General features: G+C 41.1%; 1 protein-coding gene across 1 annotated transcript in view; it reads right to left on the bottom strand.

Moving 5' to 3' along the window:
- The window catches only part of KITLG (KIT ligand), a gene marked incomplete at its 5' end in the record, with an annotated part of 91,646 nt that overhangs the window by 43,957 nt on the left and 22,616 nt on the right, over positions 1 to 25,073 (bottom strand). Inside the window, one exon of the mRNA XM_081084628.1 lies at positions 13,415 to 13,528. Within this exon, the coding sequence (XP_080940754.1) occupies positions 13,415 to 13,528 (114 nt within the window). The remainder of the gene's footprint in view (positions 1 to 13,414; positions 13,529 to 25,073) is intronic.

The following is a 25,073-nucleotide window of genomic DNA, read 5'->3' as shown; positions in this document are numbered from 1 at the left end:
AGGGCTGAACATCTGAGATGCCTGAAATATTTCCCTAATTTCTTTTTAAAGGCTTTAAAAATAGATCTAACACATTTCCATCAGTCATTGTGGCATAAATTGAACAAGCAACTGATTGGGAACCAGGGAATTTAAAACAAATCTTTACTTTGGTGTCTCTCACCTGTAAAATGGAGATAAAGACACCCAGGCCAAGGAGTCATGAACTGAGGTAAGGGAATGTGTCAAACACATCATAAATACTCAATCTATATTGAAAGCTATACTGGCAACTGACTTCCAAGCACACATAGTTCTGGGTTCTGTCATAACCTTTCTTACATATAGCACCAGCTCTGCCTTCCCACCCTTCTAGCTTTGTTAAAATTTCCATCTGAATAATACAGCCAACAGTTGATTTAGCCCACTGGTTCTTAAAACAATATATAATGTGAAAATGTGGTTTTGCACTATTACATCTTCAATGGATCTATCCTGGTTTTGCAGACTCATCTTCCTCTCATCCTGTCTCTAAAATCTTTACTATTCCCCAAAGTAAGCTGGGACCTTGTACATATTTGCTGGATTTTATGTCATCTCTGACAGGTGATGATCTAGTTAGGGTGTCCTATAACACAACCCATGTTTCTTCTTGGCCCTGCCAATAGCTTCTAGAATCTGAGAACAATTTGGTGAGAAAATAATCCAGGCAAAGGCATAAGTATAGGTGGCCCTGGAACAATGAAAGGGTTAGGGGCATCGACCCCCGTGAAGTTGAAGATCCATGTTTAACTACTGGTCAGCCCTCCAAATACATAGATTCCCAACTGCAGACAGAAAATACATAGTCGAGGGGGAGCCACTGCACTCACTACAATTCTGCCTCCAGTGGTACCTCTCACACTCCCATCTCAGCCTCCAGCCTAACATTTACCACATATTTACTGTGTGTCAGGCACTGTGCTCATTAAGGACTTACGTTGAATGATTGTATCCAACCCCCAGATCCCTGTGACATATTATCTGCATTTCACAAATGAATAACTTGAGGGGTGAAGGAACCTGACTAAGGTCACACTATTCAGTGTTAAGCAGTGGTTCTCAACCTTCCTAATGCTGCAACCCTTTAATACAGTTCCTCATGTTGTGGTGACCCCAACCATAAAATTATTTTCGTTGCTACTTCATAACTGTAATTTTGCTACTGTTATGAATCATAATGTAAATATCTGATATGCAGGATGTATTTAGGCGACCCCTGTGAAAGGGTCGTTTGACCCCCAAAGGGGTCGCGACCCACAGGTTGAGAACTGCTGGTGTTAAGTCTGCACTGGAACTCAGCTCTCTGACAGCAAAGCCTCCCTTGCCTCTGGGCTCCACTGCACATTTTCATCTAGTTTCTGCCCATTTGTCCTGGGCATTTTCCACTCATGAGGCCACCATCATCTCTCCTCATGCCATCCCCACCAAATTAATAATGGACACCCTGCTGCTTATTGAGAACATGTCTGGGCTGCCACAGAGGCAGTATTTTTTTTAAAAAAATAAATCTTTATTGTTCAGATTATTACAGGTGTTCCTCTTCCCCCCCCCCCCATAGCTCCCCTCCACCTGGTTCCTAACCCACCCCATGCCCCTACCCCTCACCACTGTCCTCATCCATAGGTGTAAGATTTTTGTCCAATCTCTTCCAGCATACCCCACACCCCCTTTCCCCCGAGAATTGTCAGTCCACTCCCTTTCTATGCCCCTGCTTCTATTATATTCACCAGTTTATTCTGACTTAATTTTTAGATTCACTTGTAGATAGATATTTATTTGATGTCACTTTGTTGTTCATAATTTTTATCTTTACTTTTTTCTTCTTCTTCCTCTTCTTAAAGAATATCCTTCAGCATTTCATATAATCCTGGTTTGGTGGTGATGAACTCCTTTAGCTTTTTCTTTTCTGTGAAGCTATTTATCTGACCTTCAATTCCGAATGATAGCTTTGCTGGGTAGAGTAATCTTGATTGTGGGTTTTTGCTATTCATCACTTTGAATATTTCTTTTTTTTTGTTTTTTTCTTTTGTTTTTGCTTTTTTAGCGTCTGTCTTTTAATACCACTAGCCCACAAGATTCCATTTGCATGACCTCAAAATCAGGATACAAATGTGTCTCCTTTTTTTTTTTTCCCTGCCCTTGACAATCCCCTGGCCTCCCCTACCCCCAAGTGTCTTATGTCCATTGGTTATGCTTATATGCATGCATACAAGTCCTTCGGTTGATCACTTTGAATACTTCTTGCCACTCCCTTCTGGCCTGCATAGTTTCTGTTGAGAAATCAGCTGACAGTCTTATGGGTACTCCCTTGTAGGTAACTGACTTTTTTTCTCTTGCTGCTTTTAAGATTCTCTCTTTGTCTTTTGCTCTTGGCATTTTAATTATGACATGTCTTGGTGTGGTCCTCTTTGGATTCCTTTTGTTTGGGGTTCTCTGCGCTTCCTGGACTTGTAAGTCTATTTCTTTCACCAGGTAGGGGAAGTTTTCTGTCATTATTTCTTCAAATAGGTTTTCAATATCTTGCTCTCTCTCTTCTTCTGGCACCCCCATAATTTGGATGTTGGTACATTTGAAGTTGTCCCAGAGGCTCCTTACACTATCTTCATATTTTTAGATTCTTTTTTCTTTTTGCATTCAGGATGGGTGATTTTTGCTTTTTTGTATTTCAAATTTTGACTTGATTCTTGGGATCCTCTAGTCTGCTGTTGGATCTCTGTATATTATTCTTAATTTCAGTCAGTGTATGTTTAATTTCTGACTGGTCCTTTTCCATTTTTTTTTTTTTTTGGCATTCTCATTAAGATCCTTGAAGGTATCACTAAGTTCCCTGGAGGTTTGTAGAAGATTCTTGAGTAACCTTATAACTGTGGTTTTGAACTCTATATCCAGTAGTTTCCTTTCCTCCATTTCTTTCATTTGGGACATGTTTCTTTGTCTCTGCATTTTGGCTGACTGCGAGGACCCGCTGTGCCTATAGTGGAAGAACTGCTGTGCTGGAGACACCCTTATGGGGTAGGACTTGCTTCAGTGGGGCTTTGGTGCTCACTGAGTCTGCCTCTTGAGTGTGACCCTTATGGATGTGAGGAGTTGAAATCTGGTATCTGACTACTGGGTACCCTGGCTCCTGCATCTCCAAGTCAACCACTGTGTGAGTCCACCCAGCAGGAGCTACAGCGATATCAGTAGATTTCTCCGCTTTGTTTGGGGTTTGGAAGTTTTGGAGATCTCTGACCCAGCTGCAGTTTGTTAGGTTAGGCTGCAAAAGGGCAGGCGGTTCCTTTGCCCTAGAGGCAGTATTTTTAATTGTTAATTTAGGAGTTACACTCTTGCCTTTTACACTTAATTTTCTTCCTCTCCCACCATGCTTCCGTAACTTCTTTGGTCTTTTGGATCTTCATCCCCATCTTTGGAAAGCAAAGCGACTTAGTCATGTTCTGTCAGCCCTGACACAGCTGACACCTTTGCAGGTATAAATGCTGGAATTAGACTGAGCAGCAACATTTTTTCAATATGAACCAACCATGTACATTAAAGCCATGCCAGATGGAGAGACATGGCAAGCAGTGGCAGCTGCTCTGAACACAAGTTGTTTGACAATCTGGCCCTTCTTTTATATATAACTTGCATAGCCAATAATATAGAACTGGTCAAGTTAGAATTCAGAAAACTCGGGATCTGAGTACACACACCTAACCAGCAGAGGAAATACAAGGGATATGCTGGCCAATCCCATTTTATTAGTAATTTCTCTGTAAGAAAATTGGTTTAAAAAAGTCAAAGAAACCTCACAAAAAGTTATCTGGCCAACACCTTAAACTCCCCACACCTTACCACTTGAAGAATGGATAATAATAAAGAAAATTCTCCATTAAACTGACTTAATAATATTTAATTTCTGATGGGGCTTAAAAGTAATGATACTTTTGAAACATGCTATACAATTAATAAAAAGTTTTCATACACAGTCTCTACCACAGCCCCATGAGGTGTATATCATTAAACCTATTTTACAGATGAAGGCCTAGAGGCTCAGAGAGGTTAACTGGCACCTGGAGGTCACAGGCACCAGGAGTTCCTGGAGGGGATGGGATCAAATCCTGGCTCTGTGTGCTGCTCTCAGCACAGTTCTCTCTCCCCTTCATGACTTTCTTGGTGTGTACCGATTCCTTTCCAATTACATTTGGAAGAGAATTTAGGAAGTCAAGTTAATAGATTTTTATGGTCAATTCATGAATTATTATATTACTTTCCATGCATTAAGGTATGTTGAACAGCATTCAGAAAGCACAGAGAGCCCTGCGATAAATTCAGCTTCTCTGAGCAGAGGGAGCCTATGGCCTGGACCTGGAAGATGTTCCTTTGAAGCAGTTAGTTTGTTGGGGACCCAGGCCCTGCCACAAGCTAACTCTTTGGCAAGTAATCTACTTTAGTTTTAATTTCCACATGTGTAAAATGGAAATCATAATAGAATCTTACTAGTGGACTTATAAAGACTAATTTAGAATTAAAGACCACATTTTAAATACTTAGTGATCGAGCATGGCATGCAAATAAGCACTTCACAAGGGAATGGGGCATTAGACTAGACAGAGGAAGGGTCACAGGCAAAGACAAAGAGATGGGAAAGCGCATCATAGTCTCTTTGGGAGACCAGAGACAGAAAAATCAGGCTTTTGCAGATGAGAGGGCAGGAGATACTCCGGAAAGCCACCTTAGAGAGCCCCTGAATGTTGTGCTAAGGAGGCCCAATGGGAGGCCGTGAAGTTTCAGTGGGACCAGGTCTACCACCAGAGCCCACAGCAAGCCACTTCTGCCTGAGGGACATCACTTCCTCTCTGGGGAACTTCTACTTCTCGTCTGTAAAATGAAGAGGGTGAACTAGATAATTACTAAAAATCAGTCTGATTTAACTCTCATGTAAGCAGGAGTGTTGCACTGAATGTTTAGTTTAAGAGGGAACAGGATAGTAAACTTAGGAAGATTAGTCTGGAAGGATGGATTGGAGCAAGGAGAGAACAGAGGTGGGAAACAGTTTAGAAGACCACTGGGCCAGTGCTGAGCATGTGCTCAATATTTATATAGAGACTGGAAGCTGAAAAAGCAGAAATGTTGTTTAGATTCCAGGGAAATATCCTATTGGTAGGTTAAGTGGATAAGTAACCAAGGCTACAGATTTTGAAAATAAATATTTTGTAGTAAAATAAGCTCAGGGCAAAATTAAATAAAGTTGAACCTAATTGATGGAAAATTTTACCAAAGGCCAGATTATCCCAATGAGCTTTGTAGTTTGGTCTTCAAAGATGTCAAGACTATACCAGATTGTAAAATGCATGAAACTGCAAAAATGAAGTCACTTGATGGGCTTTACTAGGTGGGCTCATTTACTATCTTTTTTTGAAATGTCTTAAGAATTGATCATACTCAATGACACTGAAGGAGGATGGAGTATCAGGAAACAGCATGCAAAACTGCTGGATACTGAGCCAAAAAAAAAAAAAAAAATCATTGCAAGCCAGATAGGCACTGGCTGCATACCATGCCCTGCAGGTATCTGGACTCAGTAGAAATATTTAACTCAGAATATTTAACTCCATCTCTAGGTCATGGATCTGAAAACCTTAGGATCTTCAAATGTCACTGAGGTCCCCAAATGTTCTCAAATCAGTGTTTGCTGAGACATCTTTGTTAAGACACTTATTTATCTCAGTTTTTTTTCCTCGCAAGTTCTAGGTAAGAATCAAAATGCAGTAGCAGTAACTCCTGATCCCCTTGACAATGTACATAAAATGTGGTGCAGATGTGGCCCTTTTATGGGGAAGGGTCCACAATTTTCAGAGTCTCATCAGATCCAAATCACTACTGTAGAGGGAAAACAAGCAAATTGTGCTCTTGTATTTAAATGTCATAGTTCACTCATGCACAACAGCTTAGTGTAATGTTGGCTGTTGAGTCTTCAGGAATAACAAAGGAGAAAGCTTTTTGCTTTTTAAAATTTCTCCTTGTAAGTCATCTCCTATAAATATTGATAAAAATCTAAGTAACCAGGTCAATTACCTTTAGTTTTCAAAGGTACTTAGATTATTTTTTAATAATGCCTTAATTAATGATTTAAAAAATTAGATGACAACTTTACGAGACTTTTCTGGATCATATATTCTCAGTGAAGAATACAGAAAAAGTTAAATGACCCTTGTCTTCTTTCAAACAGAAGAGATAACAAATTCTATTTCACAGACACACCTTATCACTTCAGTTAGGTAGTATTAATTGAACTTCTACAATATGACTGCTTCCTAATCAAAAAATAGGTGACTACTACCTAGGAAATAAAATTCAATAGGTTACAATGATAATTCTTACAGTACAGTTGACATTTACATCTTCTTAAATTAAGACCTTGTAAATGAAGAACTGGGTTCTTGTGCTTCAGATTCAGAGACAGAGACAGGAAATGATGGGTTCAAATCTCTACTTAGCTTCCTCTTTACAAGAGAGGATAGTCAACTGACTTACTATTAGTAGGCCTCAGCTTTCTAACCAATAAACTGGCACTAAAAAAAAAAAAATGATCTCCTAGGGTCATGAAAATTAAAGAAAGAATCCATACAGACTGCTTTGCATGGTGTCTGGATACTCAGACAAGAACTACTGCTTTAACAAGCCAAGGAGTGGGAGACATAGCACGTAAGTGGTTTATTCCATAAAGAAAGAACCCACAATGTTTTCTTCATCATAAAACTGACATGCTTGGCAATATAGCAAACCATCACAAATTTTATTTCCAGTACATTTCTGCCCTTTCTTTGAATACTAAAATTCCTAACTTTATCTGTACTAATAAAAGGGTAATATGCTAATTAGACTAGATAAACCAGATGTCTTCTGGACGTCCTTCTGGGCAAAGCCACGGTGGCAGGGCCAAGGCAGAGGCAGTTAGGGGCAATCAGGCAGGCAGGCAGAGCAGTTAGGGGTGATCAGGCCAGCAGGGGAGAACAGTTAGGGGTGATCAGGCTGGTAGGGGAGAGTGGTTACGGCAAATCAGGCCGGCAGGGGAGCGCAGTTATGGGCGATCAGGCTGGCAGGGGAAAGCGGTTAGGAGCCAGTGCTCTTGGGTTGCCAAGGGATGTCTGACTGCCTGACTGAGGGATCAGGCCTAAACTGGCAGTCGGAAATCCCCCGAGGGGTCCCGGATTGGAGAGGGTGTAGGACGGGCTGAGAGACTCCCCCTCCTGTGCACGAATTTCATGCACCAGGCCTCAGTTTTTTAAATAAAGACATTTCTACTGACCACAGGAACAGAAATTAAAATGCTAAGTATTGCAAACTAATTAAAATAAACTTTAAAAACACTCCAGCTACAGAATCATTGTTCTTCAAAGGTCACACAATATGTGAGACCTCTGCTTTAAAGAGAACATATGCTTAGAAAAGCTTAGCATCCACCTATAAATTGAAAGACTGAGGAGATTCCAATCCTCCATTTTAATGCAATCGTAATTCTATTTGAAAGAAATTGTATTTGAAGAAGAATAAAAACCAGAATTATCCAAAACTGCCCATTCAAAGTGTGAAAATTTGTTATCTGAGGATATTTTTATAATTTCCCACTATGTGAAACTCCAAGAGTTACATAATATTAATGTAACCTACTTAAAATAAGTGGCTACCACAAGACCAGGAAAACCAGGCATTCCTGAGTTTCAATTCCTTCTACTGATTTGTACCCTGACCTTGAAAAGGCAGAGTAATTTCACCTCTACAAGATGCAAATGGGATAGCCACCTGTCTTAAAGCATTTTGAGAAAGACAAATAACCACCTAATAGATATTTAAAGATAAAAAGAGCTTTTAAAAGAGCAAAGTCACATTTAATTAAATTCCCCCAGATGAAGGAAAAACATCATCACGAATGAAGGCAACAGTAGGAAGAAGTAAGATGGAAACTAATTTGAACTATTTCAATATTTGGATTCCTCCCATCAACACAGCCACTAAAAGCTAGAGCCTAACTGTCCTCTAGATGTAAGCTTTTAAAGTTCCATTCATCCTCTTCCCAGATACTTGACCCTTTCCTTAGGTAGTTCTGAGTGTGCCATTTAAAACAAGTCTTGCAACATTTTTTAGAAACAAAGCAAAACGTTCTGTAAATAGATGAACTATTATCCTGAGTAAACATGCCAGCAGGATTTCAAATTAAAACCTTGGGGACTATAGGGGTAGAACAAAGTGTCCAAGAAGAAATGTGAAGAGAAAAAACGACAGTCAGGTCATAAGTCATGTGCTTCTCTGACATGAGAATGACCCAAGCAAAGAAACTTAAGGTTTGTGGGCACAGTCCAAGTTGCCACCGAATGTAAAGGCAGAACTGGCAGAGACTGCAAAGGAATGATTCCAGTTGAAATGACTGTGAGGGACAGGGCAAAAGTGTACTATCAACTCACTTTCTTTCCCTCAATAGGACTTAATAAGGTTATACCTGCAAAATGAATTTCTCTCATTCTATACAACTTCCTTTAGGTAAGACATTACTGAATGACTCCAAAAGATGCATCCTGAGTAAGTATCCTTATGCACTAAAAGGACTTCAAAGCTAAAAAAGGGCCCCCAGTTTATCTAATTTAGTAGTTCTTATCTTTTTGAGGGGGGAGGAGCTTCCCAGGGAAGCAGATGAGCGCTAGGCAACTTTTCTCAGAAATTCACATAGGGCCTCAGAGGTGTCATTTGGAGTTCCATTTTACAAAGGTTTCAAGTGGATGAATCCTAGATTAAGATTATTTGTCCAAGTCACACAGCTAGGTGACAGCAGTCTTGGTGACCAGGGTCAAGGCGCTTAGCACCACGGTTCTTCAGGGAGAGGCTGTGATAATCTATGTTCATAAAATTCAAGTCACTCATGTTGCTGTTTGAATTAGTGAAATTAATGGATTTTAGTTTAAGGATGGGAAACACAGCTTTTCAAACATGAAAAACAACATTATCAGTATTATGATCTAAGCCAGTGGTTCTCAACCTTCCTAATGCCGCAACCCTTTAATACAGTTCCTCATATTGTGGTGACCCCCAACCATAAAAATATTTTTGTTGCTACTTCATAACTGTAATGTTGCTACTGTTATGAATCGTAATGTAAATATCTGATATGCAGGATGTATTTAGGCGACCCCTGTGGAAGGGTCGTTCGACCCCCAAAGGGGTCGCGACCCACAGGTTGAGAACCCCTGAAAGCAATACTGGTGCTTCTGTGCAAATAACTATCACCTGGGATGCAGACATTCAGTTCCTCCACTCCATCTGCACAGGTTGAGAGTCAGCATTTTTTAGGTGGGGCCTGGCAGCTATACTTTTAATAAATACCCTACAAGATTGTTTTGAGCTGTACTTTTAAGAGGTACCCTAACGCATGGTTCTCAAATGATATCCCACAAATACTAGTTTAAAGCAGTAGCTTTCAAACATTTTTCATATGTTTGATTCTTTTTTCTTATTTAGAAGCCCAGCTATGTAGATAACAGCAGAGTGGCTGGGTGGCTCTAGGAGCCCATTTGAGAACCACTGTTCTAGAATACCAGCCCTGGTAATGGGACCAGGAGCCCATCTTCAACAATTTGAGTCCAGGTTTCCTTATTTATAAATAGTTTCTCTATAATGTCTCTAAATTCCCTTATACCTCTGGTATCCTATGATCTCACAAACATCATTACTATCACCACTAAGAGCTATTATTTAGCAGGCACTTGCTTTGTTCTTTGCACTATTCTATTCACTTATTTAATCCTTGCTATCCCTCTATGAGGTAAATGATTATTATGATTTTTAAATTGATTTTAGGGAGAGGAAGGAAGAAGGGGAGAGAGAGAGAAGCATGAATATGAGAAACATGGATCAGTTACTTTCCATACGTACCCCAACTGGGATTGAACCTGCAACCCGGGTATGTGCCCTGACCCAGAATTGAACCTGTACAGGATGACACTCCAACTAACTGAGCCATACCAGCCAAGGTGTAAAGCATTATTAATTGATTATACTGATGAAGAAACTGAGGCACAAAAAGGTTATGGGATAATAACTGGGGTAAATATTTTTTTAAATATATTTTATTGATTTTTTACAGAGAGGAAGGGAGAGGGATAGAGAGTTAGAAACATCGATGAGAGAGAAACATCGAACAGCTGCCTCCTGCACAGACCCTACTAGGGATGTTCCCGCAACCGAGGTACATGCCCTTGACCGGAATCGAACCTGGGACCCTTCAGTCCGCAGGCCGATGCTCTATCCACTGAGCCAAACCGGTCAGGGCTGGGGTAAATATTTATATATGCATTCTCTTATTTAATCTAACCCACAAAATTGGTCCTAGGTCAAAGAACTGGTATTTAAAATTCAGATTTGCTGGATTCCAAAATCCATTCTCCTAACCAATATATAGGGTGTCCCCCAAAAGTGTGTACACACTTTGAATAATTATAAAGGCAGAGTTAATTAAAATATATTTCATTTTCAAAATTGAGCTGTCAGCTGTTAAAGTGTGTATACATTTTTTGGGACATCCTGTGTTCACACAGGTTGGGTCCCATGTTATACCATGAAATCTTTTAAATGGCATCCATTTATGTGCTGTTTCTGTGATGTTAGTGATATGCATTCATATATTCATAGAGATGGCTTATCTCCCACTTTGATATCAGAAATTACTTTATACTTTTATGTTTTCTACTCTATGAAATACAGGCTGTGCATTATGGAGGTCTTTATTCAATTAGAAGTGATCTATATTTTTATTAACTTGATTTTTTTCAGTAATCCGAAATAAACTTACCAATTTCACTAGATCAGTAGTTCTCAACCTGTGGGTGGTGACCCCTTTGGCGGTCGAACGACCCTTTCACAGGGGTTCCCTAAGACCATCCTGCATATCAGATATTTACATTACGATTCATAACAGTAGCAACATTACCGTTATGAAGTAGCAACGAAAATAATTTTATGGTTGGGACACAACATGAGGAACTGTATTTAAAGGGCCAGAAGGTTGAGAACCACTGCACTAGATCAACACTTGAAATTAAAAATTTCTCCATGAGTAAGTTGCTAGAAAGGAGATAAAACCCTTTTCAGTTTAATGATTTCACAGCTGTCCTTGAGGGGAGGAATTATATTTTAATGTCAGTATTAATAACCATCCCTTTCTGGCACTTCTTTCTTTTTAGTGTCTAACCATTTTCCATTGTATCAGCACATAGGTAACAGACTGAAAACAAGCAAATGGTTAAAGATGAGAATGGGAAATCTTGGAAGGCTCTTGTAATGCCTGTGTACGCCATTTGAAAACACCGATGTGACATTTCACTGGAAGTGGCGGCCATTAAGCAGTATCCCCAAACACTTGGCAAAAAATAATGCCATGGTTGCATCAACTCCCAGACGGAAGGGTCCCAGGTTTCGACTCCTCGTCAAGGGCATAGAGCCTGGGTTGCAGGTTCCGTCCCCTGCTCAGTCTGGACACATGCAGGAGGCGACTAATCGATGTGTCTCTCACATTGATGTTTTTTCTCTCTCCCCGCTTCTCTCCCTCCTCTCACCCCCTCTAAAAGTCAATGAAAAAAATATCTCGGGTAAGGATTAACACACACACACAAAAGCAAGCAAACAAACAACTTGGACAGGTAATTTTTCTTCAATACCATGTTAATATTGGATATGCTTGGCCTGTGGTCAGATACACCATCATCTCCCAACTATGACTCATTGCCCACATATTTGAAACTTGCTCCCCAGGACCCCTGCAGATCACCCCAGCTCATTCTCAGCTTCACAGCTCTACCAGCAGCCCCTTTAGCATGTACGGGAGACACATATTCATCTGACATCCATAAATCTATATAACAAAGATAAAACTAGCCATAATAAAAACTGAGATTAGATAAAAGTTAAGATGCTTTGGTCTTTAAAGTTTGACAGAACAGATCATCTAGAGCAGTAAACCTCTTTTCAGAAATGTCCTAAAAATGTGGATACCCGGAGACCTCCCTCAGGCCTACCGAATCAGTAGAACCCTGACACCTGCAACTTTAATAAGCACCACAGGTGACTGCAATTCTCACCGCAGTGGAGCACATCCTTAATTCTTTCATCAAACACACATTTAATGAGTGTCTTCTACTAAAACAAAATTAAAAAAAAATACTCCACCCTTATCCCGACCACTATACTCAGTACCTAGCTGGGCATATGGTAGGAAAATGATGCATTGCTTTGGTCACCATCCCCTCAAATAACACATGTGACTACATCTTCAGGTACTGCATCAAGAATACTTTTAAAGCTGTACCCTCTTATGTACAATATTAATCTTGGATATGCTCGGCCTGTCTTCATACACTGTGTTTGTGTGTGTGCCTGTGGGTATGGGTATACCTAATTCTGCACTGAGGCTAAGCTAGCAAGACTTCGACCAGAGCATTAAACTTCTGTTTCAATGAAGCCAAAGTCATATAAACCAGGAAATGTATATCTAGAGTAGGGAAGATAGATATCTCCACAAATGTACTTTTCTCTCTTTTGTATATGTCATAACACCCCTCATTTCTTTTTTAGTCTCACATCATTTCTGTTCTCTAGACAACAAATAACTAACTGTCCTCAGCTATTTTGAACCAGAAATTTATAAAAAATGCCTCTCAAATGCTGTTCATCCCGAAATCACACTCCGAAACTCAAACAAGCATGTACAATCTCCCCTAGATCGTCAGAGCTGGGAAAAATGCATTCCAGATGTGGTATGGATTTTAAGAGAGGATGGCATGAAGCGGCATTGCCTAACACCAGGAGTGTGAAACGGCTTTTGCTGAGGGAAGAGTTCCACTGACAAATGTAGGAGATGAGTCTGGTCAACATCTGGACAACAAGCCACTCCTCCAAGTATGTTCACTGAGGGAGCAAACACACTCCCACATGGGACAGGGTCTCCCAGCTGTTGGAAAGGGGAGAATGGCCATCTCAGATCTCCTTTGGGTGGGCTTGATAGAGAACGGTAGGAAGGCATGTGGAGGGGAAATTATACATGCTGAGGATCCCACTAAAGAGCTAATGGGGAAGTAGCCAGGGCTGGCACATCCGCACCCAGGAAGGGACCTCACTTCGCAGCTGGGGAATGAGATGAAAAGACCAGCAAAAAACCGAAGTCAATACAGCAGTGTGCCATGGGCCCATTTTATCAACAGATTCTCTGTGACCTTGAGTGTCTTCCCACCTGCTCTCCCTATAAGCCCTTTAGATAACTCGATGATTTCCTTGTCTTAGAAAAATGCCTATTTGGAGCAAGGAAAAATTAAATCTTCTTCAAAAAGCACAAGAAAAAGGGTCACAGCTATTGAAAGCATTCTTTACTCACCAATTTTGTAACGTCTTTCACATCATCAGTGACACGGTTCGTGCAGATCCCTGTAGTTCTGACGAGAGGATTAAAGAGGAGCAGTTGAAGATAAATGCAAGTGATAATCCAAGTCTAAACAAAAAGAGAAAACCTGCTGGTGACCATCAGTTAACATCTGTAACCACTTATACTATTAACATCTTACCCCTTAATGTGGAAAAATGCAATCTGCTGATTTTTTAAATACTTTCGGCTTAAATATTACAATTAAGCACTGATCTTTCAAACTATGCTGACTGAAGTTTTCAAAAATTCTCATTTAAATGTGGTTTGGATTTTTCATTTCCATGACATTATTTTTAACTTTTGTCAAAAGCTTTCTACAGCCTATTTCTAGTAGCAATTAGGAATAACTTGTAGCAACACGTAAAGGATTTATCACTAGATGTTCTCTAAAAACCAGGGAATGCATTAAATTCATACCTTAAGGCACCAAATGAAACTTTCTGTACGTTAAAGGTGGACTGTTTGGCAAGTAGCAGCATAACCCTGAGCCGTGTTTTAATCCAATAGTCCACAATAATACTCCAAGTTTGGATCTAGAATAAAATTTAACCTAATTTATGAGACATCAAAAGAAACATAGTTTTGAATAATACCTTTTAAGCTATTTAATAAGGAAGACTATTTCCCTAGTCAATAAGAAGACATTCTTCAACCCCAGCAGGAAGCAATCACACACGCCTCTCTCTTTGAAAATAACACTTCAGACCATACATTGCAATTACTTTTACACATGACTTATTTTTTCTTTATTACGCTATATTTTAAGTTTCTAAGAAATTGGGCATCTCCGTGTGTGTTTTTTTCAGTACCTTTATAACATAAGACACAGCACCTTGCATGTAAAATATTCTTAATACATATTTTGTTGGATGAATCAGTGACCAAGGTAAAAATCGTCTAATGCTTCAAACTGAATACTTATTTATTGAACGCGTATTCTGAGACAGGGACTGTACCAGTCACTAGAGAAATAAAGGTGACAGACATGCCCTTGAAATTCAGAGGCTTTGGGAACACAAAGGAGGAAACAATTAATCCATCAATTTTAAGGGGCGAACCTGTACAGGGAGACAGCGCCAAGAAAAGCCAGAGAGAAAATATGACTCTGGCTGGATTCTGGAGGACCAGGAGGAGTTTGACAAGGAAGGGAGGATAAGTCCAGGAAAAATAAACAACATGAGCAAAGGCATGGAGATGTGAAGATATGATGTCTTAAAATTACACAGAAACCCATCTGCACATGGCTAGAAATCCTTCCTATTTTATGTAGCTAGCCAGGTTTTAAAAGGAACTAGATTGTTATTTTTAATTAACATCTGCAAGCTAACTAGATATTACATTATTACACTGGACCAAATGATGATTATCATTACTAAAATTTCTAAGAGTGCAATGCTACCTACATAAATAATAGTGGCTTGTAAACAAAATTAAAATGCTTTTATTGTTTTATTATTGTGATCTTTTAGCAGTAATCCTACTTAATTTTGTTTAAGGCTATTTTAAAGCAATATGGAGTCACACTCTTCATAGCACCATCTCCTTTTGGAACAAAATGAAGAGTAAGTTGTATAAGTGATTTCTGTTTGGGGGAGTCTACTACTGGGCAATGCCAACTTATAAAATCTCTCCTAATAACTTAGTCTTTCTTCATATATGTAAGTATGATTGGTGAAACTCAAGCTTTCTTTTACATTATAATTGCTAAGACCTAACCCTTCATATATACATATATATAATTGCTAAGACCTAACCCTTCATATATACATATATACATATATATATAAATTTCTCCATGACTCTTGTCTATGATATGACTTGGGAAACCCCCCAAAGGGTCTCTGTAAATGGCCAATCTCACTAATGATCATATTCATATTCTAGGCTCTAAGAAATAAAATTCTGTTACTCTGTTTCTTCTCTTCACCATGCCCTATTCCTGGCATGGAAGAAACACTAAAAAACATTTGTTTGTTCACTTATTTATTCAGAAAATATTTACTGAGCACCTAGTGGGTGCCAGACACTGTTCTAGATGCTTGGGACATATTAGTAAAATATTGGGGGAGGGGGGGCAAAAATCCCTGCCCTCATGAGGCTTATCTTCTAGTGAGAGAAGGCAGACCATAACCAAAAAATATAAGTAACTAGATTATACAGAATGTCAAAAGGTGTTTTGTGCCATGGAAAAATAAAAATTAGATCAAGGTAAAGAAAATTGGGATTAAAATGCCTACTCTGCTCTACTGGCTTTAGCAGCCTTAGGTTCAAGTTGACCATCACACTCACAAGGCATCAGAGGCTTCCCTCAGCCCCAAGCTTTAAAAGGATGCGGGACAGGCAACAAGAGCATGCCCAGCACCAGCAGAGCCCAGTCTCAGGGCCCCGGCAGGCAGTCTCTAATGTCCGCATAGCACTGTACTTGGGCCGTGGATGGCAGTGACAGATGATTTCGGGTGGGCAGGGCCACTTTGGGGGCTTATACCTTGCTAGTTGAGCAGCCCCATGAGGGGCATGTGATGAATTTCCAGTCATTCTCCATCACAGCTACCTCCCACTAGTACATCTCAACAATAAAGCACATACAGGTGTTTGTTCTGCTAGAAATGCCAGCAGGATTCTCCTGAAGCACAGCCATACTCCTAGGCACTACTTGAATTCCTGTTGTAAGGAGAATGATAGACAGGGTCAAATCCCCAAGCACCCCTGAGTCTACAGAAAAGGCCCCATTTCTTTCCAGGACTGCAGAAGGTGGGGATACGGCTTGAAATTGTAAGCAGGATGATACCTGGCGTGCCTCACTGAGAAGGCTCTGTTTTATCACAGCTTGGATGCAGCTGAGGGAGTGGCCCAGGCGGGTGCCTGTGGGAAGAGTGCCGCAGAGAGGAAAGTGGTGCGAAGGTCCCAAGGTCTATCAGAGGTGTCTGCTGTGTTTCAGGAGCAGCAAAAGCAAACGGGGGCAGAAGATACTGTCAGAGAGAATGGAGAGGCCAGATCCTGGAGCGTCTGGTACCCCACTGTGTCCACTTCTGTCATACCTCCGACCCTCCGGTCATGTGTAAGCCTCTGTGCAAACAAAACTTAACCCTCTCATATGTACATCATGTGCATATTTATGTATATGTATATACGTATGTAAATATACCTATGTAAAAAAGAGTGTTGGGCAGTTTCTGACAAAACTAAACATGTTTGTGCCATACGATCCAGCAGTCACACTCCTTGGTGTCTACCCCAAGATGCTGAACACTGTGTCCACACAAAAACCTGCACGCTGATTTTGTAGCAGCTTATTCATAGTTGCTAAAACTTGAAAGCAGCCATGATGCCCGTCAGTAGGTGAATGGCTAAATAAACCATTTAGGTGGAGTACATCCGGACAAGGAATTATTATTCAGTGATAAAACAAGAAGAGCTATCAAGACATGAAAGACATGAAGTAACCTTACACACATATTACTCAGTGAAATATATCACATACTTGTGATTCCAACGACAATGACTTTATGGAAAAGGCAGAATTATGGAAACAATAAAAAGATCAGAGGTTGGCAGGGTGTGGAGGGGGGAGTGATGAATGGGCAGAACACAGAGAACTTTAGGGTAGTAAAAATGCTCTGTAATAGTAGATACATGTCATTACACATTTGTCAAAATCACAGAATGTTCACTAAGAGTGAACACTAACATAAACTAACTTTGGGTGACTAAGATGGGTCAATGTAGGCTCATCAATTGTAACAAATGTATCACTTGGTGGGGGACTACTGATTAAAGGGGAAGCTATGCATGTGTGGGGACAGGGGGCATATAGAAAATGTTTCTACCTTCCTCCCAATTTTGCTGTGAACCTAAAACTACTCTAAAAAAACGAAGTCTTAAAAAAAAGATTACTTTGATTACTGTGGTGAGAGCCTTTAGGTCAGTGGTTCTCAACCTGTGGGTCATGACCCCTTTGGGGTCGAACGACCCTTTCACAGGGTTGCCTAAGACCATCCTGCATATCAGATATTTGCATTATGATTCATAACAGTAGCAACATTACAGTTATGAAGTAGCAATGAAAATAATTTTATGGTTGGGTCACAACATGAGGAACTGTATTTAAAGGGCCAGAAGGTTGAGAACCACTGCTTTAAGTTAACAAAGTAGAAACAAGTTAGGAGTTATTGTTCTAATCCAGCAATTTTCAACCCTTTTCATCTCATGGCACACATAACTAATTACTAAAATTCTGCAGCACACCAAAAAAAGAAATCTATATATTTTTGCCAATCTGACAAAAATTAGGTGTAATTTTGTTTTGTTCACACCAGACAGCTATTGTTGTGTTTGGTGGTTTTTTTTGTTTTTGTTTTGACAATTTAAGGGAAAAGAGGTCAGTACTCCTGATTAAATAGTCAGGTATTACATGCTTTAAAAATTCTTGAGGTGTACCGTTAAAAATCACCTCTCTCATCCAAGCAAGAAAGGATTGCTCGTTGACCAGAAGTGGTTAGATTATGGATGTCTCATCAAGACTGAGCCAATAGGATTTCCCGACAGATGGAATATGATTTGACAGAGTCAAAGATGACTCCAATGATTCTGGCCTGAACAACTGAAAAGGTGGTGTTTCTATCAGCTGATATGAAAAGGCTGAGGATAGAGAAGGTTTGGAGGGCAGATCAGAAGCTGAGTTTTTGGTGTCTAAGTTTGAAATGTCTTTGAGATATCCTACTGATGTTACTTGTGGGGAGCCAGCACGGCCATGGCACACTCAGCCCCAGGGCGCCTTATGTGCTATGCCAGCTCAGCCTAATTCAATGACCCTAAGTGGGGGGGGGGGGGGGTGAAAGGCTGAGAAAAGACAGACGTGAGAACGAAAGCTGGGTCTCGGTGGGACGCTGCCCCTCTGATGGACAGCGCCAGCGCCCACAGGCCGTGTCTTTATAGCAGATGCCAAGAGGCAAAGTACGGGCGTGATCAAGATGTTTACAACATTCTCGTAGGTTTCAACCCTACTCAACTACATGCACCTGAACTCTATCACACAGGCACGTGGGGCCATGTGTTCAGACCCCAGGTTCAAGCTCACAGCTATCGCTGTTGGCTAATTGTGCTGGGAAGGCTCTGCCCTCCAGCTGGGACTTGCACGTGGCAACAAGAGGACTGTGCCCTCTCCTCAGTCCAAGGCTTGAACCTGGCCACACACTGTAACCGTGCCCCACAGTTACTGGATCAGGAGGGGGGAAGTTTGGGCTGGGTATATCAATATGATAGCCCCACAGTTACTGGATCAGGAGGGGGGAAGTTTGGGCTGGGTATATCAATATGGTAGCCCCACAGTTACTGGATCAGGAGGGGGGAAGTTTGGGCTGGGTATATCAATATGATAGCCCCACAGTTACTGGATCAGGAGGAGGGAAATTGGGGCTGGGTATATCAATATGATAGCCCCACAGTTACTGGATCAGGAGGGGGGAAGTTTGGGCTGGGTATATCAATATGATAGCCCCACAGTTACTGGATCAGGAGGGGGGAAGTTTGGGCTGGGTATATCAATATGATAGCCCCACAGTTACTGGATCAGGAGGGGGGAAGTTTGGGCTGGGTATATCAATATGATAGCCTTTGATATAGAAATGGAATTTTAAGCAAAAGAGTAGATGAGATCATCAAGGATTGAGTACAAATAGAAAAAAGAACTCAGGACAGAGGCCCAAGTGCTCTATCCTTAAGAGGTCTGGCGAAAGACTGAGAACTCACAAAGTAGCCTGACAAAGAAACCAAAAAGTAGGAGGAGGCCAAGTGGGGGAAAAATAAAGTACCGAAAGCCAAACTGTCAAACTATGTTAAACACAACAGATCAATTAAGATGAGGGCTGAGAACTGACCACTTGGATTTAGCAGAATAGACATCATTGGTGACATTAACAAGAACGTTTTTATTGAAGCAGTTATGGGAAAAAGCCAGTCTGGAGTGGATTTAAGAGAACACGAGAGGAGAGTAATCGCATGCAGTGAATGTAGACAGAAAGAGTGTCCTTCAAAGGAGATCAAACAAACAAAAACAAAGTGGGGTGACAGTTGGCAAGAAATACCAGGATGTCAGTATGTCTATGGGGATGACCCCAGAGGAGGGTGCGATTGGCAGTGCAGGTCAGAGTGGGGGGCTGGCTGAGCAGTGTCCTTAGGAAGGCAAGAAGGGGCGAGATCTAGGTCTCAAGGAGAGGGCAGCTTCAGTACTGTTTTTTGTAGCAGTTACATACACACATCTGTAAAGACAGGATTTAGCTCACTGTGTACAAAGTGCATTGTACCTTAATACACTCAGATATCCCAGACAAACCTCTATTTCTTGAAGCACTTTATTTTAAAGCTATTAACTAAACTCATATTGTAATTTAATTCTGTATATACTTTGCTACCAAAAAGAAATATTCACCTTTTGTAAAAGTCAATAACTCACTCTGGCGTAAGTAAACATGAGGAAGGAGGAGCAGTGAAGGCAGAAATATATGGAGAACTCTGCCGAGCCGTAGCAACTTACTTTTTTTGTCAGAATTCCTGGGAGAGGGCTAACATGTGGAGCTTACTTCTTTATATGGAGAAGTAATTTTTCAGTACTACTTATTCTATACAGAGATCTTTCTAATATATAGTACAAACACTTCCCTGATTTCTTAAACAGTGGGTAGAAATATTAAACTTTGCTTTTCTTCGATGAGTCAAGTTCATCATATAAAGGGAAGGCTACGTGAAATAAGCCAGACACAGAAAGACAAATATCACATGATCTCACTAATATGTGGAACCTGAAAAAAAAAAAAAAAAGTTGAACTCACAGTAACAGATAGCAGAATAGAACAGTGGTTACCAGAGGCTGGGGGGTGAGAGGAAAAGGAAAATATTGATCAAAGGGTACAAACTTTCCATTATGAGATGAGTAAGTTCTAGAGACTAATGTATAGCATGGTGACTGCAATTAATAAGACTTTACTGTTTAGCTGAAATTCACTGAGAGTAGATCTCAGATGTACTCAGTAGCTCTGTGAGGTAATGGATACAATATGCTAATTAAATTGGGGTAATCATTTCACAATGAAGCATATATTAAAACATTATACGGTACACCTTAAATATATATAATTTCTATTTGTCACTCCTACCTCCATAAAGCTGGGCGGGGAGCGTTGCCCTTACAAAGTTGTGCCTGTCATCCTCCAAGTGGCTCTCAACGACTGTGCTTGTTTCAGTGACTGTTTTTAAATTTTTATTTTAGTTTTTGTCAACTTGTTTCTCAGTTTACCTGTTAACAATGCCTATTTCTAGCCGACAGAGTCTTGATGGCAAACACAGCACATGGCCCATGTATGGTGGGTGTTTTATGGTAGGCGGAATGAGGGTAAAATGATGGTCCCGTCCTAATTCTGGGAATTTATGAATATACTAGAGGCCTGGTGCATGAAAATTCATGCACTTGCGGGGAGGGGGATCCCTCAGCCCAGCCTGTGCCCTCTCACAGTCCAGGACCCCTTGGGGGATGTCCATCTGCCAGCTTAGGCCCACTTCCCAGGGGATCGGGCCTAATCTGGCAGTCAGACATCACTCTGGAAGCCTGGGAGCTCTTGGGGGATGTCTAACTAATGGCTTAGGTCCACTTCCCATGGGGAGCAGGCCTAAGCCATTAGTCAGACATCCTTAGCACTGCTACGGAGGTGGAAGAGGCTCCCGCCACCGCCGCTGTGCCCACCAGCCATGAGCCGGCTCTGGCTGACCAGCGCTCCCCCTGTGGATGCGCACTGACCACCAGAGGCAGCTCCTGCATTGGGGTCTGCCCCCTGGTGGTCAGTGCATGTCATAGCTACCAGTCATTCCTGGTTGTCCCGCTGTTAGGGTCAATTTGTGTATTACCCTTTTATTATATAGGATGGCCTTATATGGCAAAATGGACTTTGCAGATGAGATTAAATTAAGGATCTTGAGATAAAGAAATTATCCTCAGTTCTCTAAGCCCAATCAGCCAGGTCCTTACAGACACAGAACCTTTCTCAGCTCTGGTCAGAGAGCAGCAGTGCCAGAAGAAGGGTCAGGAAGATGTGACATAAGGACTTGACGTTGCTGGCACTGAGCAGAAAGGATGGGGCCAGAAGCCCAGGAATGCAAGCAGCTTCTAGAACAGCGGTTCTCAACCTGTGGATCGCGACCCCTTTAGCGGTTGAACGACCCTTTCACAGGGGTCGCCTAAGACCATCCTGCATATCAGATATTTAGATTACTATTCATAACGGTAGCAACATTACAGTTATGAAGTAGCAACGAAAATAATTTTATGGTTGGGTCCTCACAACATGAGGAACTGTATTTAAAGGGCCAGAAGGTTGAGAACCATGTTCTAGATCAGGGGTGGGCAAACTTTTTGACTCGAGGGCCACAATGGGTTCTTAAACTGGACCGGAGGGCCGGAACAAAAGCATGGATGGAGTGTTTGTGTGAACTAATATAAATTCAAAGTAAACATCATTACATAAAAGGGTACGGTCTTTTTTTTCAATAGTTTTATTCATTTCAAATGGGCCGGATCCGGCCTCCGGGCCGTAGTTTGCCCACGGCTGTTCTAGAAGCTGAAAAGGGGCAAGGAACCGGTCTCCTTTAGAGCCTTCAGCAAGGAACACAGTCCCACCGACACCTCAATTTTAGGTCAGTAAGCCCCACTTTGGACTTCCGAATCTCTAAAACTGTAATATAATAAATTTGTATTATTTTAAGTCACTAAATTAGCGATGGTTTGTTATAGCAGCAATAGGAAAATAAGTCAGAGCTCAATAAACTTATTTTCTGAATGAATTAACGAATGAGCGGAGTAGTTGCCCAATGTCCGAGCTGTTCCTCGTAAGAAAAGTAAACTGCCCATGTCAGTGTTCCGGGTCTCCCGTCCCTGCTTTAAGCAAAGCAGCTCAGCCTTTTTTCTGTTTTATTTGTTCATGCTTCTGGGTAAGATTTTGTTTGAACAAAGGTTTCCAAGGGCAAGAAAGGAAAGAAAAAAAAAAACAACCACAGGCTTTTGAAAACCAGTGGTGTGATGGGAGAGTACAGAACATGTATCCAGGAAAACCTCTGAATCCCTTATCGGGGGACCTCAAACAAGCCAGTTAATCCCTCTGAGTAGCTGTTTATCAGTCTCTCCAATGAGAATAAGGGTAACTTCCCCCTCACCCACTCATGGAGTGCTGATGGGAATCAAATCAAAACTTTTCAGACTACAGGTGCTGTGCAATTATTTGTTCTGTGGTTTCTGGGTTTGGGAGTGCTAGGAAACCAGGGAAACCAGTGCTTCAAAACCATTGGAATGAAACTGTCAGAGAAAGGACTTGGTAAGGCAATCCATGAACAAAGAGTGTGACCTTTACTGCAGGGTGTTTTGACTCTCATTTTGGGTTCAGATGCATTTTTTTTTTCAATTTATTTCTTGGTGCTGTGGGTAGAGTAACTTCAGTTAATAGACTACTGATTCCCAATTAAGTGAGGTGTCCCAATATATCAGAAAAAGTATTTATCTCTTTTTTCTTTCTCTTCCTCTTTCTCTAAGTTCTGGAAACTCCAACAAGGCATACAGGTGTCTAAACATGTGGGCGTGTGTGCACACACATCCTTGGAGATAGCAGGATGAAACTAAATGTCCCTGGGTTTGTGACTTCTCTCAAATGTATCTTTTCAGTTTGCGTAATCATCTCACTGTTTTTTTTTTTCTGTAACAGTCTCTGCTTCTGCACATTAATTTTTCTTTGGCTACTTTGTTTTAGCGTCGTGCAACTTTTCTCTCTGGGTCACGCTCATTGTGTGATAACCTTTCATTTCATGATAACCTTTCGTTACACAGACATAGTAAACTAATCTTATTGCCGACAGTTCTAGATTTTATTTTTATTTAGAGACATCTGTTAAGTGTCCTCCCATATACTCCCCATGGCACACAAAATTCCAATAACCTAATCACTGCTAAAATTTGCCTTCAAATTATTTACAGGATGAAAAAATCTAAAGAGACATCTGTATGCACTGTTAGGACTGCAACAGAAACAGTCCTGGAGAAGGGAAGTAATAGTGACTAAAATTCATACTCGATTGTGAATGACAGATATAGCAGGCCTTCTGGGGGAAGCAGGTTTTAAGACTGGCAGATCATACTGGAAAGGTACTTTAAAGGGGCCTTGGGGAAAAGTTACAGGAAGATGAGGCTGGAGACCCTGAAGGCAAAGGTCTTACCTAAATCTTATTTTTGTGGAGAATCAATCTCATCAGACCCCAGTGGACTATTCACTCAATTATCGCTTCTTCCTGAACCTAAGTGCCTTCCTTACAGTAAAAAGCCGCCTGCCAGGAAAAGGCGCTGCAGTGTCCCTAAAGCCAACTCTTCACTTGATCTGAACATGTGTTAGAGCACAGAAGTGACTTTGCAGACTTCTTTCCTCTGGTAGAAATGAACATGTGTGCAGCCCAAGAACATTGGGGGAACACATGCTGTTCAAGAAACCAGAGGATTCCAATCGTCTAAACTTGGAAAAAACCCAGACTTTTCTGTAAGTGCGAGAAGCGGTTTTCAAATATGCACGGCGAGCGTCCACGTTGCAGCCTCCTCCAAGTCAGAACGGTAGTGAGTGGTCCGTGTGCTCGTTTTCTGTACGCGCAGACCTACAAAATGGGATTAAGACTGCGCCGAACAAAACAGCAGCTGCTGCCAAAAACAACATCCATCTTCTCTTTAATCTCAAATGCCAGCTAGCGAAGCAGGCAGTTGCCTTGCAGCCCAAATGTGCTTTGGAGGAGAGCCAACTGGCGCGGCTGCCCAGAGCCAGGAAAGCAAGTTACCGAGACACAGGTAGAGTAATCAGTCCCGAGTTCAGGTCTTCCGAGTTCACATGAACCAGATCCTTCAAAAGTGATCTTGAGGGAAACCCACATCAGATGCCCGTTCAGTGAATGACCATCAATCCCATATGACCTTGTCCCTCAGGTTTTTTTATTGTTTGTAAACTTGCCATTAAACACGCAGAGAAAATACCTACTCATCCCACACAGATTCTCCTCTCGTGACTGTCCAGTAATCTCAAAGGGGCGAAGGCACACTTAGCAGCCTTATTTCTTTTTCAAACGTCACTGCTATCAGGAAAGCTGATGCCGACAGTAGAGCTAAGTGAAAATTCAAACCAGCTGGAAATCCAAATTGGCACACAAAAATCTTGTGAACATACTCTCCACTCTCTTTTCCATGTAGGTCATTTTGTAAGGAAGTTAAATAAAAATATTTTAAAATATTGGAAATCACGAAAATATGTGGTGCGTATGCCCTATGACAAGAACAAAGCACCCTAGAAAGGAATTAATTGCTTAACATAAAAGGCAGGCAGACGGTGGCTTTAATGTGAAAGAAGAATGTAAGGATTTCAAGGTATCTCATCTACGGGAAAATCACTCTGTGATAGTCAGTACTCACTCTAAATGTAAATGGTATTCAAGTGCAAATCACTTGCATATATTGATTCCTACTAAGGGCCACGCATAGGATGAGCAGTTTGCTGATATTATTTCATATAACCTCCCACTGACTATGTGGAGGTTATTATCCTAT

This window comes from Myotis nattereri (genome assembly GCF_964212035.1).
Source record: "Myotis nattereri genome assembly, chromosome: 2".
Classification (NCBI taxonomy): Eukaryota; Metazoa; Chordata; class Mammalia; order Chiroptera; family Vespertilionidae; genus Myotis; species Myotis nattereri.
This window is presented reverse-complemented; position numbering and strand designations above follow the sequence as displayed.